The 15,375-nt window shown below is 39.6% G+C and overlaps 1 protein-coding gene across 1 annotated transcript in view; it reads right to left on the bottom strand.

Annotated features, from left to right (window-relative positions):
- ITGA5 (integrin subunit alpha 5) overlaps nucleotides 1-15,375 on the bottom strand; it is a 92,545-nt gene that overhangs the window by 17,597 nt on the left and 59,573 nt on the right. Inside the window, exons 8-18 of the mRNA XM_018568932.1 lie at nucleotides 14,430-14,474; nucleotides 13,622-13,665; nucleotides 12,350-12,406; nucleotides 10,460-10,512; nucleotides 9,750-9,955; nucleotides 9,189-9,380; nucleotides 8,700-8,745; nucleotides 7,011-7,124; nucleotides 2,480-2,535; nucleotides 2,203-2,357; nucleotides 623-760 (exon numbers count right to left, since the gene is read on the bottom strand). Of these exons, the coding sequence (XP_018424434.1) occupies nucleotides 623-760; nucleotides 2,203-2,357; nucleotides 2,480-2,535; nucleotides 7,011-7,124; nucleotides 8,700-8,745; nucleotides 9,189-9,380; nucleotides 9,750-9,955; nucleotides 10,460-10,512; nucleotides 12,350-12,406; nucleotides 13,622-13,665; nucleotides 14,430-14,474 (1,106 nt within the window). The remainder of the gene's footprint in view (nucleotides 1-622; nucleotides 761-2,202; nucleotides 2,358-2,479; nucleotides 2,536-7,010; nucleotides 7,125-8,699; nucleotides 8,746-9,188; nucleotides 9,381-9,749; nucleotides 9,956-10,459; nucleotides 10,513-12,349; nucleotides 12,407-13,621; nucleotides 13,666-14,429; nucleotides 14,475-15,375) is intronic.

Raw genomic sequence — 15,375 nt, 5'->3', positions numbered from 1 at the left:
TCTGCTGATCGAACAACCCCACTTTCCTCCTTTCCTTTGCCTTTTCAATTACAGCACAAATGTGTCCTAACCAGGATAGAATGAGCACATATATCACACAGTGCATTGCGTCTGTAATGTTTATATAAGATTTCTGACACAGAGTCAATGTTCACAAATGTCCAGACTATTACAAGTAATATTGTAGAAGAGAAATCTGGTTATAAAAAAGAAGAGTCTTAATTCAAAGGAACCCTGTCATGAGAGAAACATAAATGCTGCAATTGCAGACTGCTTGCTTGCCAGATCATGCTTGCTTCTATACTCCGAATCACTAACCCAGAACAAGTATGCAGATAAGGACTTGGGACTTTTTCAGGCAGTGACTGGAAGCAGGCAGAGGGGCAGCATAACAGACAGGATACAAGTGATTCAGATTAAGCAGAGGGACAGCCTAAAAGACCCATACTTCTCATGACAGGTTTTCCTGAACCACAGTTATCTACAATGACTAAGGAAGAACCAAAAATAAAAAAATCTGATTTATAAAAGGACATAGAAAATTCCATGGGCACATCTTAGCCAACAACATTTTTACAGGTTCACGGTATAGCAATAGACATATAGAGTATGTGCATCTAACCTTCTGTTCAATATGGTTCTTAGTTTTGTAATTGAAGATTGGCAATAACCCATGTGCATCAGGAGGTGCCTGAGAATCCAGGGAGAAGTTTAGAGAGACAAAGATTGGAGAGAGCTTGTCCCGAAACTCTGATTCATTCTGAAAAGAAACAAATACAAAATGAACTCCAATTATATTTAGGAATACTGCGGCAGAAGATCAGAACAAGCCATACTTGAACGTTACAGATCTGGGCTCCTTCCACCCACCTTGTGTCCTTACCATAACAAACACGTAGTGCAGAACAGCAGTACACATGCTGACAGATCGGAAATGTAGCTGGTTAAAAGCATAACTGCCTGGACTGAGGCCAATTTTACAGATCTTGGATTTGCTTTTCTTCAGCATTCCTAACTTATATAATTTAAGACTTGTACAAAAATAATAGATTGTGGAAGTTCAGGAAGTGCTGACCAAGTACAGTTTCATGGATTCATTAAGAAAAACAAACTACAGAATTTATGGGACTGATTTTAGAAGCTAGGGCACTGGATGGGAGGAGTCATCAAAATTGCATAAACAGTTCAACTTTTACACACGTAGTCTTAAGGAGTGAGTGAGCAGTTCATTTTAGGACCCCACTTTTTCACAATTAAAGAGAATATCCCTTATTGAACGTGTTAGGGAGATCCAGAAAGTAGCAAACACTTGATATTTGGGAAGACCATGACTAGAAAAAAAAAACCACAACAAAACAAAACAAAAACTAATCTATTAGTACCATTTTCATGCCACATTTCTTTCTTCCTGTAGCTTACAAATAGTTACAGAAAAACAAAAGACAAAGTTTTAAACATACATGCTTGTTGTCATGGAGGGCCTGTTCACACCAAGGCCATATATTAATCGCATGGTTCCATGTGTTCAATGCAAAATACCGTGCTATGCACCTACAGTGCGATACAGTTCATTTGAATGGCACCCCAAATGCGCCTCCCACGCTGTACCACAATACTGTGCATTGAGGTGTGGCAAAAAAAATGCGTGCATGCACAATGCAGGAAATTGTGGTACTGTGCGGTGTGTTCAAGTGCATTGGTGTCAACGGCCTGGATTGTTTCTAGAAAGAAAATAAAAATAAAAAACTAGGTCAGTTAGTGTTTCCATTTCCTCCTAGACATCACCCATCTTAGGAGATCCCCAAAGAACACCGAGTGAAAATACAGGCAAAACCACAAATGTAGTGTCTAGAAAAAGGTGTGGAGACTATGAATAAAAAGACTCTAACTTGGTGCTTTTTGGAGATCTTTACTTTATGCCCCAGTTGGGAAGCAGACTGGTTCCATAAGGAGGATGAACTGGAAAGCATGTGCAGATTAGGTATGCAAAGCACCCTTCATTATATTTGAATCTCCACACACAAAGAACAAACAACCAGTGAAAAGGTGACGGGACCTTTTTAGCCCTAAGAAGAGCCAAGCAAACAAACGTATTGCTCCCCCCTCCCTTTTAGAGTGTATTTAGTTAACCTTCTTTGTAGCGATGCTGCCAATTTAGATGCAAACAAGGAGGTCTCCTTTAAGAAAAGTCAGATTAATTACCTTAAGGTAGATCTTCATCTCACTGCATTGCTCCTGGCCTCCATTGCGTAAAAGTATATTCTGAGTAAGGTGGGGAAGGTTGGATTTTAGGAACAGTGCTCTCCTTACAGCCCCTCTCTGCTTCATAGAGTCCAGCTGCAGCTCTACATTAATCCCTAAGAGACATACACAGCTCATGGTCTTAAGCATTAGATCATACAACACATGCATTCAGACAGAGAAGAAAAAAAAAAGGTTAAAAAAACCCCACAATGTATAAAAAGGTGCATATACTCACCAATCGTATTAGGCACATGTTTTCCTGAAGCATTCAGGCAGAAACTGAGGTTTACACTGAAAAGGAAGACAAGCATAAAGAAATCCAGATGTGGAAAGTTTAAATGAAAGAATCAAATTGTTTCAGACACTAAAAGAATTCTAGAACAGCCACTAAAGCAAAATGAACACATTCTACTGCTTTACTTTATACAGACAAAAAGTCACATGCATCTAGTCGCATTTGCATGCACACATCGAGATCCCCCACTTTGTTTTGTGCCAGGTGGGTGTATGAATAATACAAGTGTATAGAAAGAGTGCAGGCTCCGGTTGGCAAAAGCTTCGAGCAGCAGCTCGCTATATACTGCGGCGTCTCAGTATACCGCGAGCTACAGCTCGCGGTATACTGAGCCTAGGGTGACGGGAGGACGCTAGTTTGTGTCCTCCCGTCACCCTAAGGAGAACTATGGGGAAAAGACTTAACCCCATAGTTCTTCAATGGCAAGAATTGTGCCTTATTTGTCCTCAAAAAACAATATACGTACCTTAGGACAAGGTTACCGAAATCAACAGGCCTGTAGCTAAAAATATTAGAGTGCTTTGGTCAATAAGGGGCAAACAACTGCTAGTACTAAAAGTGGTTAAAAAAAAAAAAAAAAAAGGTAAAAAAACTATGGAATACCCATTCCTCAGATTTTGGCAGTTTCTGGAGAGTTGCATCATTCGGTTGAGCTTTATATGTATTTATTATTAAGAGATGGGAAAGTTTGGGAAGATTAAGGTTGTACCAGGAGCAATGAGAGTTTAAAGTCAGATCCCCCCTCCCCCCACAAAAAAAATATACGTCATTGGGTGACTCCGCTCCCATCCATGAAGGAAATAGGACCTGATTCTTGAAGCTCATTGTTACTACACATTTTGTTTATTTTTAAACTAAAAAGGAAGCTATTCAAAACAAATGTGACCCATACCAAGTGACAAGTCAGCGAGATCATATGACCACTCTGCTGCTTGTGTTTCCACACAATTTATTTAGTGCATATAAAACAACTGATGGATACCAAGACATTACAAGATGATCAATTAAACACAACATCTCCCTTCAGGTAAAGGCACCGACAAACTGGAGGGGAGGTAAGAATTCAGCCAACATTTTCCAAGTTAGAACCATAAGAATCTAAACGTTTCTCCATTTTAGGCTGGTTTGACTTTAGACGCTGAACTCTAGGCAGATATAAAATACACAAATAAATGGAGCTATGTGAGCAAACGTTCTTACATTTTTTTCGCCCCACACAATCAGCTTAAAAGGAGAATTATGAGGCGAGTGAAAATCACTAAGCCTTATAGTTCTAGCCGACCTGTGACAATGAAGCTGTCACACGTCGGCTCAATAGATCGGGAAGTGAGCGAACACATACAGTCGCTCGCCCACTTCTCGATCTATCCCCGCAGGGATCCCCCCTACCCTGTCCGAACCCCCTCTAGATGGGCAGAGCCAGCTGTTACTCACGCAGCTGGGGGGATTTTGACAATCCCGGCTGCGGCATCTCAGTATACCGCAAATACTGAGCTTAGGGTGACAGGACGCTAGTTTGTGTTCTCCCGTTACCCTTAGGAGAACTATGGGGAAAAGCCCTGAGCTCATAGTTCTCCTTTAAGTACCTGAACTCCACTTAGTATTAGGCCCCTGCGGTCCCTTGTAAAGCAAAGTTCAGAGAGCAACACAAGGAGCCAATCAGGTGTGCCACAAAGCAAAAAGCATGCGGATAGGAGGAGAGCAGAGAGATGCAGTGACAACTTCATCAGTTTGCAGCTTCTCCTTTCACTGCCCAGTCAGAGAGAGAGCAGGGAAGAGACCTAAAGTGAAAGCAAAAAACTGCAACCAGGTCCCCTCCCCTGCTAGGCGGGGCTGTGCTGTGGCAGAGCTGTGTAGATCCCAAAGAATGAATAGAAAGGATGCATAGGAATAAATGCATATCCTTTAGAAGGTAAAACTGCTTCAAATGCATTATTTCATCTGTGCAATTAGCCATTTGCCTGGAGTTTAGCTTTAAAGGAAGCAAGTGGGCTGTTCTTGATTGCAAAACTGGTCCCTGGTCTATTAAGTATTCACATTTTGTCTTCAGATTAACTTCAGAGCACCCAGTCATAACCAAAAGCCAGATGTACTGTTATGTAATTAGTAACTACAACTGCCATGGCTGTGCCCTTACCTACCTAATCTTCATGTAATGAAAGCCCTAACCATAACAGAGAATATTTTCTCTGTACCTAAATGGTGACAGCAGTTTAAAATTGTGATCTCTCAATGCATTGAGGATTATTTATGGGAACATGGGTGGATCAAACCAAGTGTTTTTCTGCACAGCAGGCTAAAGTTTGTTTTCTTAGATAATAAATAAATGTAATAAAAAAAACAAAAAATCTGGCTGGCTTTCTAGGGCATCTCCACAATCCTCCAGCAAAGGTCAGTAAACACACTTCAGGTCAATCCAGTTTCTGGCCTTCTACTGACTTCAGATCATGTTTAGACATTTGTACTTAAATGTTGGGCTATGTATACAGCCCTCTAAAATGAAGTCTAAACTCTAGTTCAAGAGCAGAAACATCCACTACAATGACAAACTGCAGAGAGGTTAAGCAGCTGGTTTCTAGAGCCATTCACAATTGCGTATTCATTGAGGCATGAGGCACTGTGCCAGGCTTTACATTGCTCCCTAGCAACAGCCTACTACTGTGTTCTAAAAATATAAGTTATCAGAACATAATCAAATGAGCTCACTAAGCGGCACTTATGTTCTGATAGATACAGTAACCTTCTGACCATCAGGTTAAAAGAAGTATAACCATTGCAAAGACAAACACCAAGTCAAAGCCTATTAACCTCTATAACACTGTCACTTGAGAGTAAAAGGTTACACAATGATCAAAAACAGATATTACACTACAAAAGGACTCTGTGTGAAACAAACCACACAGTGCTCAATATTAAGAAATAAATTGTACTATGTATAAAAATTTGTAAGCTCCTCAATGCTACCACAATCAAGAACCACCCTCTAGCATACAACCACCTACTCCTTCAGTCTACCACAACCAAGAAAGAACCATCTAGCAGGAAGCCACCTACTCCTTCACTCTACCATAAGAACCATCTAGTATGCACCCATTTCTCCTCCACTCTACCGTAACCAAGACAGAACTAGCTAGCATGTAGTCACTCACTGCTCCACTCTACCATAACAAGAACCATCTAGCATGCAGCCACCTACTCCTTCACTCTACCCACAACCAAGAACCACCTAGTATGCAACCAGCTGCTCCTCCACACTACCATAATAAGAACCACCTAGTATGCAACCAGCTACTCTTCCACACTACCATAATAAGAAAGAACCACCTAGTATGCAACCAGCTACTCCTCCACTCTACCATAATAAGAAAGAACCACCTAATATGCAACCAGCTACTCCTCCACTCTACCATAATAAGAACGAACCACCTAGTATGCAACCAGCTACTCTTCCACACTACCATAATAAGAAAGAACCACCTAGTATGCAACCAGCTACTCCTCCACTCTACCATAATAAGAAGGAACCACCTAATATGCAACCAGCTACTCCTGCACACTACCATAAGAAAGAACCACCTAGTATGCAACCAGCTACTCCTCCACTCTACCATAATAAGAACCACCTAATACGCAACCAGCTACTCCTCCACTCTACCATAATAAGAAAGAACCACCTAATATGCAACCAGCTACTCCTCCACTGTACCCACAACCAAGAAAGAATCATCTAGTGTGCAGCCACCGACTGCTTCAATCCACCATAACAAGAAAGAACCGTCTAGGCTGCAGCCACTTACTCCTTCACTCTATCATAACAAGGAAGGACCATGTAGTATGCAAGCACCTACAGCTCCACTCTACCATAACAAGAAAAAGCCTGAATCCAGAGTGAAACATGCAATCAGCACTTTTCAGAAAGTAACAAGAGTTCCTTAAATGGTATCTTACAACATTTTAGAATGACAAAAAACAGCCTGAAGAGGCATAGGACAATGTACCACCCACACCACTCACAAGCACACGGAGGTCTTGCGATTGACATTTCTGCAGACAGATGCTAAATTACCACACATAGCAGTAAAAACAAAATTAGATTCCAAGTTAAAGAATAAACATGCATCAAGAGGCTAGATTCAAACAATGTTAATGTGATATGCGCATTAACCTGCATAGCAGTAAGACCATGCATTTATTTTGAATAGGTTTTCCACACACCTCAAGCTTGTTCTAAAACAGCTGCAGTATTGTTTTACTGTAGTGCACCGCAACATACAAAATGCTTCACATCTGTGAATTGCGGCGCCATTAAAAATGAAGGGCAATAGAGTGCACCATGTATTGTGCTTTTGTGTGTGCTGCAGTAACGCATGTTACCGAATTGCACATGTCAGAATGGTACTAGACTGTCTTTCAGAATACTATTTCAATACAGAGAATAACAAAATGTTAAACGGCAAAATTTTGCACTCACCACGATACTGGCATATTTTTGTTATCAACCACAGTCATGCATGTCTTCTCCTCAGGGTTTATCATAGTTGAAGAGATGGACAGAGAGGCGCTGGCATGAACAATTGGACGCCCACTGCAGAAATGAATATTAACAGAAAATGTGATTATAGTGATATTAGAGTCCAGCTTTTCCCTGAATCATTAGCGGTTCCTGAAGAATGCAGACATAAGAACTCAATAGTCATTAAATGGAATCATATATAGATACATTTCCAATTACAGGAAGATCAACTAAAGGAGGAAGCAGGTTTTTTTTTCCCCAGAAGGTCTAAGCCAGACTATTACCAATGACAACTACGTTTACTGTTCTACTTTATATGTCACCGAATACTTCTGAAATGGCAGAAAACATACTCCCAGATAGCTGCCACACTGCGTCTTATGTATCAAAGCGTCTACAGCTAATGTCACACAAATATTCGCTTTAGACGGCGATTTTGAAATAAGCTTTCTTGAAGCCCTTAAAGTAGTTGTGGTCATTTAACTTGATATAGTGGACCTAAAGTACAGCCCCTCACATCTCCAAAGGGCCACATATAATATTCAATAAATGTCATGGTGCACAAAGCTGTCAGACTGCAGACATGCTGCAGGAGATGGTCAGAGCCAAAGGGCATACTACACAGCATGGTCAAAGACCGCAGACATGCTGCAGGAGATGGTCAGAAACGGCAAACACACCGTGAGTGTTGGTAGAGACTAGAGACATGGGTCAGGAGATATAGACTGGGGACACATTACACAAGACTACGAGAGATCACTGCTATTACAGTCCTTTTTGAAATTGGCGCTTCCACATTTGTGCACCCTACAGCCCTCAGATATATCTCTGTCAGCAAGATCCAGTGTAAAAGATCACAGAAGAAAAAACACAAAAATCATTGACAAAGAAAAAAGTAAGATACTGTGAAGGAAAAAAAAAAATGTAACTGCTAAAAGCCAGCCTAAAGAATATTTTTCCTTCACTGGCTTAAGTAAGCACCAAAACCTAGAAAAGTGCCTGCAGGGATCCTGAGAGCTTCACAATCATTGTCAAAGGGCTGCAGGCTGGACACCAGGGCCTTAAAGAAATGGTCACCAACAAAAACCACAGGTAAAATTAGAGAATCTCGTGTTTTAAATTGATTACTCTCAGGAAATTTATTTTCATAAATTATTTTTATTCACATGCATTGCGACTCTGAACTTGCTAGAAAATTTGACTACTTTAGAAGAGTCTCTTCCCTAGCGCACTTCCTCCCGCATAGCATGTCATAGCCCTCTCATCTTCTGGTAGTCCAATTACTCTGTGCTGGTCCAGCTTCTCTGCCCTACATATCATTTTAGGTAGCAGTTGGAGAGGAGTGAAATACTATAGAATGCCACTTGTGACCGCTCTGTCTGCTGGGGCTGCTGACATTGCATCCAAGCTGGCATCACTAATCAGGAGTCAGAGGTTTTGGAGGTCTACACAAAGAAGGCTTTTACAGGTAAAAAAAACAAACAAAAAACATTAAAATGTGTTAAATGCACATGTAATCCTATAAAAATATTGTTGTAGAAATAATTGGCCTGGCAACAAAGGTTTGTAAATGAAAGAACCAGATGTTTTTCAAAAAATCTAACTGCTCTGTCTATATAAAATCAGCCAGATTCCAAGCATACTTACCGGTACACTAAAGCTTTGTCAACACCAAATGCACCCACAATAAGGTCTAGAAAAAAAAAAACCAAAAAAACATTTAACATGAGATAATTGGAAAGGGCATATGCAAGTAAATTAAAGTGCAAAAATTGAGGGCTTGGGTTTTATTAAAATCAGTAACTTTAGTTTTAGTGACCGATACACTGTGATAATGTAATATGGGAGCTGCCAATGCGGACTAGTTTTTCATGGTGCAAGTTCAGGGTTGTGATCATTATTCTTACTTTTATACTTGGCAAGTCAGAGACTCAGAACCACCATGTGCATGTCAGGTGTTCTTGAATCTGAAATACAGGTTAGCTCTGCATCATTGATTCAACGAATAGCTGAACTAACATGAACAGCCCCGGAGCTTGCCCCATCAGAAAAAGTGAGCAATTGAAGCTTCCGTATTTATATCCTGATAGGTTCTTTGCACATTGGGGGAACAGTACCGTTATTAGGTTGACATACCTGGATACCCATTGCCATCAAGGTCTTTTCCTCCTCTGGTGGAAAAACCGAAGAACGCAGGTTCCGGTGAACTGCCCCACATCCCTTCCAGCACCTGGGAAGGTTTAGGGTTCAGGCCAGCAGCATTGCCATTGAAGATAAAAACTGCTCCCCTGCTGTCTTTACCATCAAATGGAGCACCAATGGCGATATCTGAAAAGTAACATTCTATTTTATTGCTGGTTATAAAAAAACAAACTAAAGCTGTAAAATATTCAGCACATCTTTCACCAACACTGGATGCTCAAAAGATACTAAATTCTAGCAGAAGCAGCACTGCTTATTGCACAGAAAACTTCAGTTAGGTCCCAGAACTAAAAATTCATCAACAGCGAATTTCTGGTGCTACATATTAAGTCACAGGGGCAAACAAGACACCTTATAATAAAAGTCTAAGGCAAAGTTAAGAAACAGAATCAAAAAGAAGAGAAAACAGAATGAATGCAAATAAAGAGCAAGTGAGACAGCAAAAACAAAAAATCTAAATATATACATTTTTTTTTTACATCTTTCTTTAGTTACCATTAAATCCATCTTGATCCAAATCTCCCAAAAAAGCAATAGAACTACCAAAGCGGCCATATTCGTGCTGTCCAGTTAGGACCATGGATGGAGTACTGGACATATTGTAATCTTGCAGGTAGATATAGACACGTCCCACCTCCTGAATTCTGCCATCATGGGTTCTCTCCATAAACAGAGGAGCACCTATTATCAGGTCATCCAATCTGCACCAGATAAAAACAAACTATTAAATGCATGACTATATAATGCCAGTTACAACTTCAGTCGATATTCAGGCACCTATAAATTCTTAAGAAAAAAAAACGCATACAGATCAACTCTTTATAACCCAGTGAACTGCTATCTATCCACAACTGCTACTGCATAGTACTGGCAGAAATTAAAGTATACCTGTCTATTGAGGAATTTGGAAGATGCCAGTATTGGACTACATTTGAATACTCCATCTTGTGTTATTTATGAATCACAAATTCCCATTCTCTATGCTTGTTCCAGGTCAGTGACTCAGACAGTATCAGGTCAAACTATCAACATGACAGCCAGGCAAATGGCCTTCTCAAAAGGAGAGGTTAGCAATGCAGCCTACATATAAAACTTATGACAAATTTGTTTTGTAATCCTGAAACAGCTGCATCAGATTAGTTAGATGGTTCAGTTTCCTGTACTAATCAGTGCAAGATATGAAGCAATAGCTTGTAATGGCTTACCCATCATTGTTGAGGTCAGTGGCTGCCACAGCATAACCAAAGTATGAAGCCATCTAAAGATTAAAAAGAAAGAACATTTTTTTATTATATATCCCTTGTCTACTCATTTGTTCACATTCATCTCTAATCCCACACAAATATATAGTCATACCATCTTCACCACTAAGGCGGGTGTAATTAATGCCACATGGGTTTATGGGGTCACCGAAGCGTCAGTGACCCTGTTATAATGGTGGGGTGTGCCTCAATTTACTATTAAATTAGGATTTTATACAGCATGATAATTAGGCAAATCATTGCATTCATGTTCATTATATAGATAGGAAAATGGTGATTTGTTCTCTCATCCTATTTCTAGACAATGAAGTCAGGCCTGGATCTGAGAAAAACAGGCTCAGGCCTAGAAAGGGAAGTGTTTAGAGAGAACATTTTTAGAATGCAACAGTGTTATATTGAGAATAATCATATATATTATCTGTTTGTATTTAAGTTTGATCTGAATGTGGCTTACTCTGTACTAAATCATTTGGGATGTGAGCATTTTAAGTGCTCAGTGTAGGAAACGTAAAGCATTGGGGCATTCGGCAAGAATAAGGCAATTCTGCTCTTTGAGAGTATTTCACAGATCAGGTGCGCATTAAGTTCGGGGTAAGGTTAGAGGAAGAACTTGGTCATGTTTCAATGTTAGCGGTCAGCCCGCTAACATTAACCCAAGTGTCAGAATTTGTGTTCAACTCTGTTAAGTTTAAGTTAAGGTTAGGGACAGGATTGGGTTTTTTGAAACGTTAAAGTAATGCTAAAGTCAAAAGGTTTTTAAGTGATTTGGTGTCCAGTGTGATCTGCAAAAATAGTGCATGCAGCATTTTTGCAGATCGCACTGGACCAGAACACAGGCACTAGCGTTCAGGTGATTGGGGTGCGGGCATAGCTGCAGTGCCATTGACTTTAATGCACCACCACGCCCTCTCCCACCCCTGAACGCAGGAAGCCAGTTTGCGCTCCAGTGCGTTTGAGGCCGACCGCTCTGCAACACTCTGGTGTGAACCGGCCCTAAATCACTTAGCTGCCTCTCTTGATAAAACATTTCCTGCAGAATTAGCTGGCCCCCTGAGCAATGGCCCTGATATTCTGTTTTTGGATAGCTCCTTTCCCTTGCAGGGTCCTATGGAGCCACCTTTGTGTTAGTAAGCTGTGTGTGTTGCCACAAATTAGACAATCGGGGCAAGTCAGTCCCCTGCTTCTCCCACCTCCAAGCTAGTAGATAGACAGCTGCTGGAGACAGTGCTGACCCTTGTGATTTTGTACTGGACAGGGGGTTCAGGAAGGCAAAAACCAAGTTGGAGCCAGCTGTTTGGAAACATGATGACTAAGTGTCTGGGCAAAAATGTATAGAAATACTTTGCTGAGCAATGTCAATTTATTTGATATGGTTCATTATCGGGGGGATTGCAAGTTTTATAATACTTAAGGATTAATTCAGCCTTGGGTTACGGTAAGTTACTTTCTTTTTAAACGTTCTGAGTGGGGGAAGGCCTAGAGGCTTTGTCTGGTTTTTATTGCTTTTGGGAGATTTTCTATGCCCATGACCACTGTTGCTGGGATAGAATGAGATAAAATAGGGACATTTTTACACTCAATTCTTTGGTCTGCAGTTACACTTTAAGGTGCAGATCAACGTAAGGAGAAATGCTTGGGTCATATTAAAGGATGGATTTCATTTTCATTTATACCAGTATACCACCCCAAAAAACAAACGTTTTTTCCCAACATATTAAAATTGTTTCTTCCATGGAATAAATAATATATATAATTTTTTTTTAATGTAGACAGTTGCAGTAATACTTTATAAATCAAATAGGAAATACATTAATGTAGAAGCTGCATACTTACTTGCTCTCCTGAGAAGTTGTACAAGGATTTCAGATTGGTGCCATTTAGAATAGTTACCTTTAAAATAAAAAGGTGTTTGTTGTTACTGAACATAATTCTGAATACACAAACCAATTCTACTATAAGTCCTGTGCATTTTCTTTGGATACATTTCTATAGGCAAGCTCAAGACTTCATTCACACCCAAGCATGAGCACAGCAACAAGTGGTTCTTTTGCATTGTATTGCATTTTATGCACTACTTCGTAGTAGTAAAGAAGCAAAATTGAAGAAAATGCACGCCAACATGTTTACAAGCATTTTTCAGGTGCTCCTTTAAAGCCCATGGCGTCACAATACTTGATTCTGCTCCTGTATTTAGCAAATAGCATTTTAGCTGAGTGTTCAGATGTGAATAGGCACTATACAGTAGTAGTCAATGGGATGTAGCGTCAATCTTTGGGCTACTAAACACTCAGGTGTGAATAGGTACCAAGTCTTCACATTATACCCATCTAGCATACAAAGCATGTAAATAGCAATTTTCAAAAGCCAGCTCCATACAGTTGAATGTGTACCTAAAGCTGCCCACACACCTTACAATTATCTGCAGATTTTCTATGGTCAGATGGAAAAGGTGCAACAGATTCCTCCTTCTGCACTTAACTGTGTGGATGGAGTAATCTCCACCTGGGCCAATCTGTTGCACTTTTTCCATCTGACCACAGAAAATTTGTGTGGGCACCTTAAAGCTGAAGACATTGACTGAGTGGATTACAGAAACCATGCACCTATATTGCCCGCACATCAAATTATTGGTTTCACTCTTCAGTGATATGAACACCATTGAAGATGGCTTTGTAAAACAGTATCGCAGTTACATCTACAGTAATTCAAGCACATGATCTTTCATCACAACTGACAATCTTTCTTTGTGAATGGCTAGTTCCACTGTGTGATTTAATGATGAAAATCTCCCTAGAAATCTGTGGACAGTTAAGGGAATGAATTGTACAGTTATATCATCGAGCTGCATGACTCATAGATTTGCAGCCAGAAGAGCAGGAAAGCACAACTACTCTATTAAAAAATACCACTACAAAACAAGTAATGAGTATGTGTACAAATATATAAATCACAAAATACACATAGAAACAGGGTTTACAGTCAATAACACAGGCACTGGCATGTCTGACCCAAATCTACAAGTGTATACCCAGCTTTAGGCTTACTTTTACATTATGTTTAAGTGCATAGAAAAACAGGACCATTTAAATAGTAATTAATTCTTACATATCCAAAAGTCATATTTCCTTTTGGGACTCCGGCCACAAAATCTGCAATGGAGAGAGAAAAAAAAAAAATGGGGTTAAAAACTGGTGAACTAGAAAACATGGTACTTCATAGATGTTATTTTGGGTCTACCAATGTACAGTTATTGATTGACAAGTCAAGATTCCGACAGGCAACTAGAATTAAAAAATTAAATACTGGCTATTCGATAACTCATCGAACTATGTGCAGCAAGAAAAACTATATATTTGTTAAGCAAATCATTAACAATGTTATAGAAGCACATGGTATCCTTGATTTTATTTTTAATTATAAAGTCCTAACCACATTCAATATTTTTTTTGGTATGCAATATCTTAGCACTGTATAGCTATATGGTATTATCCCCTGTAATTGAAGCATTTACCTAAACCTACTGTACTGCTTTAATGTACAGCCTAGTATAACCCTATAAGATATCACCACTCATTTCTTTACATTTACTAATTTGCTCTCATTTAAACAGTTTTCACAGTATAGCTTGACATTTTCTTCTCCCCGTGTGGTCACTCTTCATAGAGAGTTTTCCCAAAAAATAAATACAAGCATTATATACAATTGAAAAAATGAAAACCTACAGCATAGGAAACATGCAACTCCGGATGGGCATTTTCAGGGAGCAGTAGGCTAAGTACCCTGTATATAGAATGAATTTCTTTAAAAAAAAAAACCTGCTTTCGGATCTGTGGTCAACAGTTCAGCTCATTACAAAAATGTACTATAAAAAAGAACATAACTGTGCTGGTAAGTTTCGCAAAGAGTGACTCACCCTCGGTGCCATCTCCACTGAACTCACCAACTGCAACAGAATATCCTGAGAAAAAGAACATAAAAAGCAAACAATTCAGAGGAAACAAGATAAAAGACCACTGAGACGTGCATGTCTGATACATAGTATAACAAGGACTACTACAAGTATAAAAAGCATAGCCACATCTAGAAGTGAAAACCCTGGTGGCTAAAGCTACTTACATTTTATGCATCTGCAGCTTTGGCTGCTGCCTATTTGATGATTTGTATGTAGCACAAGGAATGGGAAATCAAGCACTCTCAGCGGAGACCCTGCTGCCAGCTTGCTTTTGTGCTGTGTTAACAGAGCTGAATAGATGTAACTTTGTCAATGGACAACTATTTCTAAAGGCTGTACAGCAGCACACGCTCCAAGTGCCATTTGTTGACATTAAACCTCCCTGAGAACAAGATTACAGAACCAAAAAGGGCCAGGTCAATTGAAGTGCAATTGATCAGCCTACAGATAATAGCCTGAGCCAACACTTAGCACTCTTAAAAGAAAATGAAGTGTGCTCTGCTATACAATTTATATAACAAAGACCTACAACCTTTGTAGAAACAAATTGAAATGCAAATATTTTCTCACCATTTTGAAATGCTCAAATTGTTATCACAAGTTGGAAGCGTATTTAAGCTTTAAAATGTATTTCCACTTTTGCATGCAAATTGGGATAACACCTACTTTGTTACGTGTTAACACTCACATAGGACTTAAACTGTAAGCAATCTTTTAAAATTTTAGTTTGAAGTGCTTTTTTACTTGCTTAAGACATCCTTCCTGGCTTCCCCCCTATGTAAAGTTAAACAGGAGGTGGTGGGGAGTTATGTTTACTCTAATTAACCATTTCTGTACTGTGCTGACAGATCTTAGTTGTAAATTAGATTTGAACACCGTTGGTCCTAATAAAGGCTTAGAGGCTTGG

The sequence above is a fragment of the Nanorana parkeri genome, unplaced genomic scaffold, assembly GCF_000935625.1.
Source record: "Nanorana parkeri isolate BGI_ZX_2015 unplaced genomic scaffold, ASM93562v1 scaffold33, whole genome shotgun sequence".
NCBI lineage: Eukaryota > Metazoa > Chordata > Amphibia > Anura > Dicroglossidae > Nanorana > Nanorana parkeri.
This window is presented reverse-complemented; position numbering and strand designations above follow the sequence as displayed.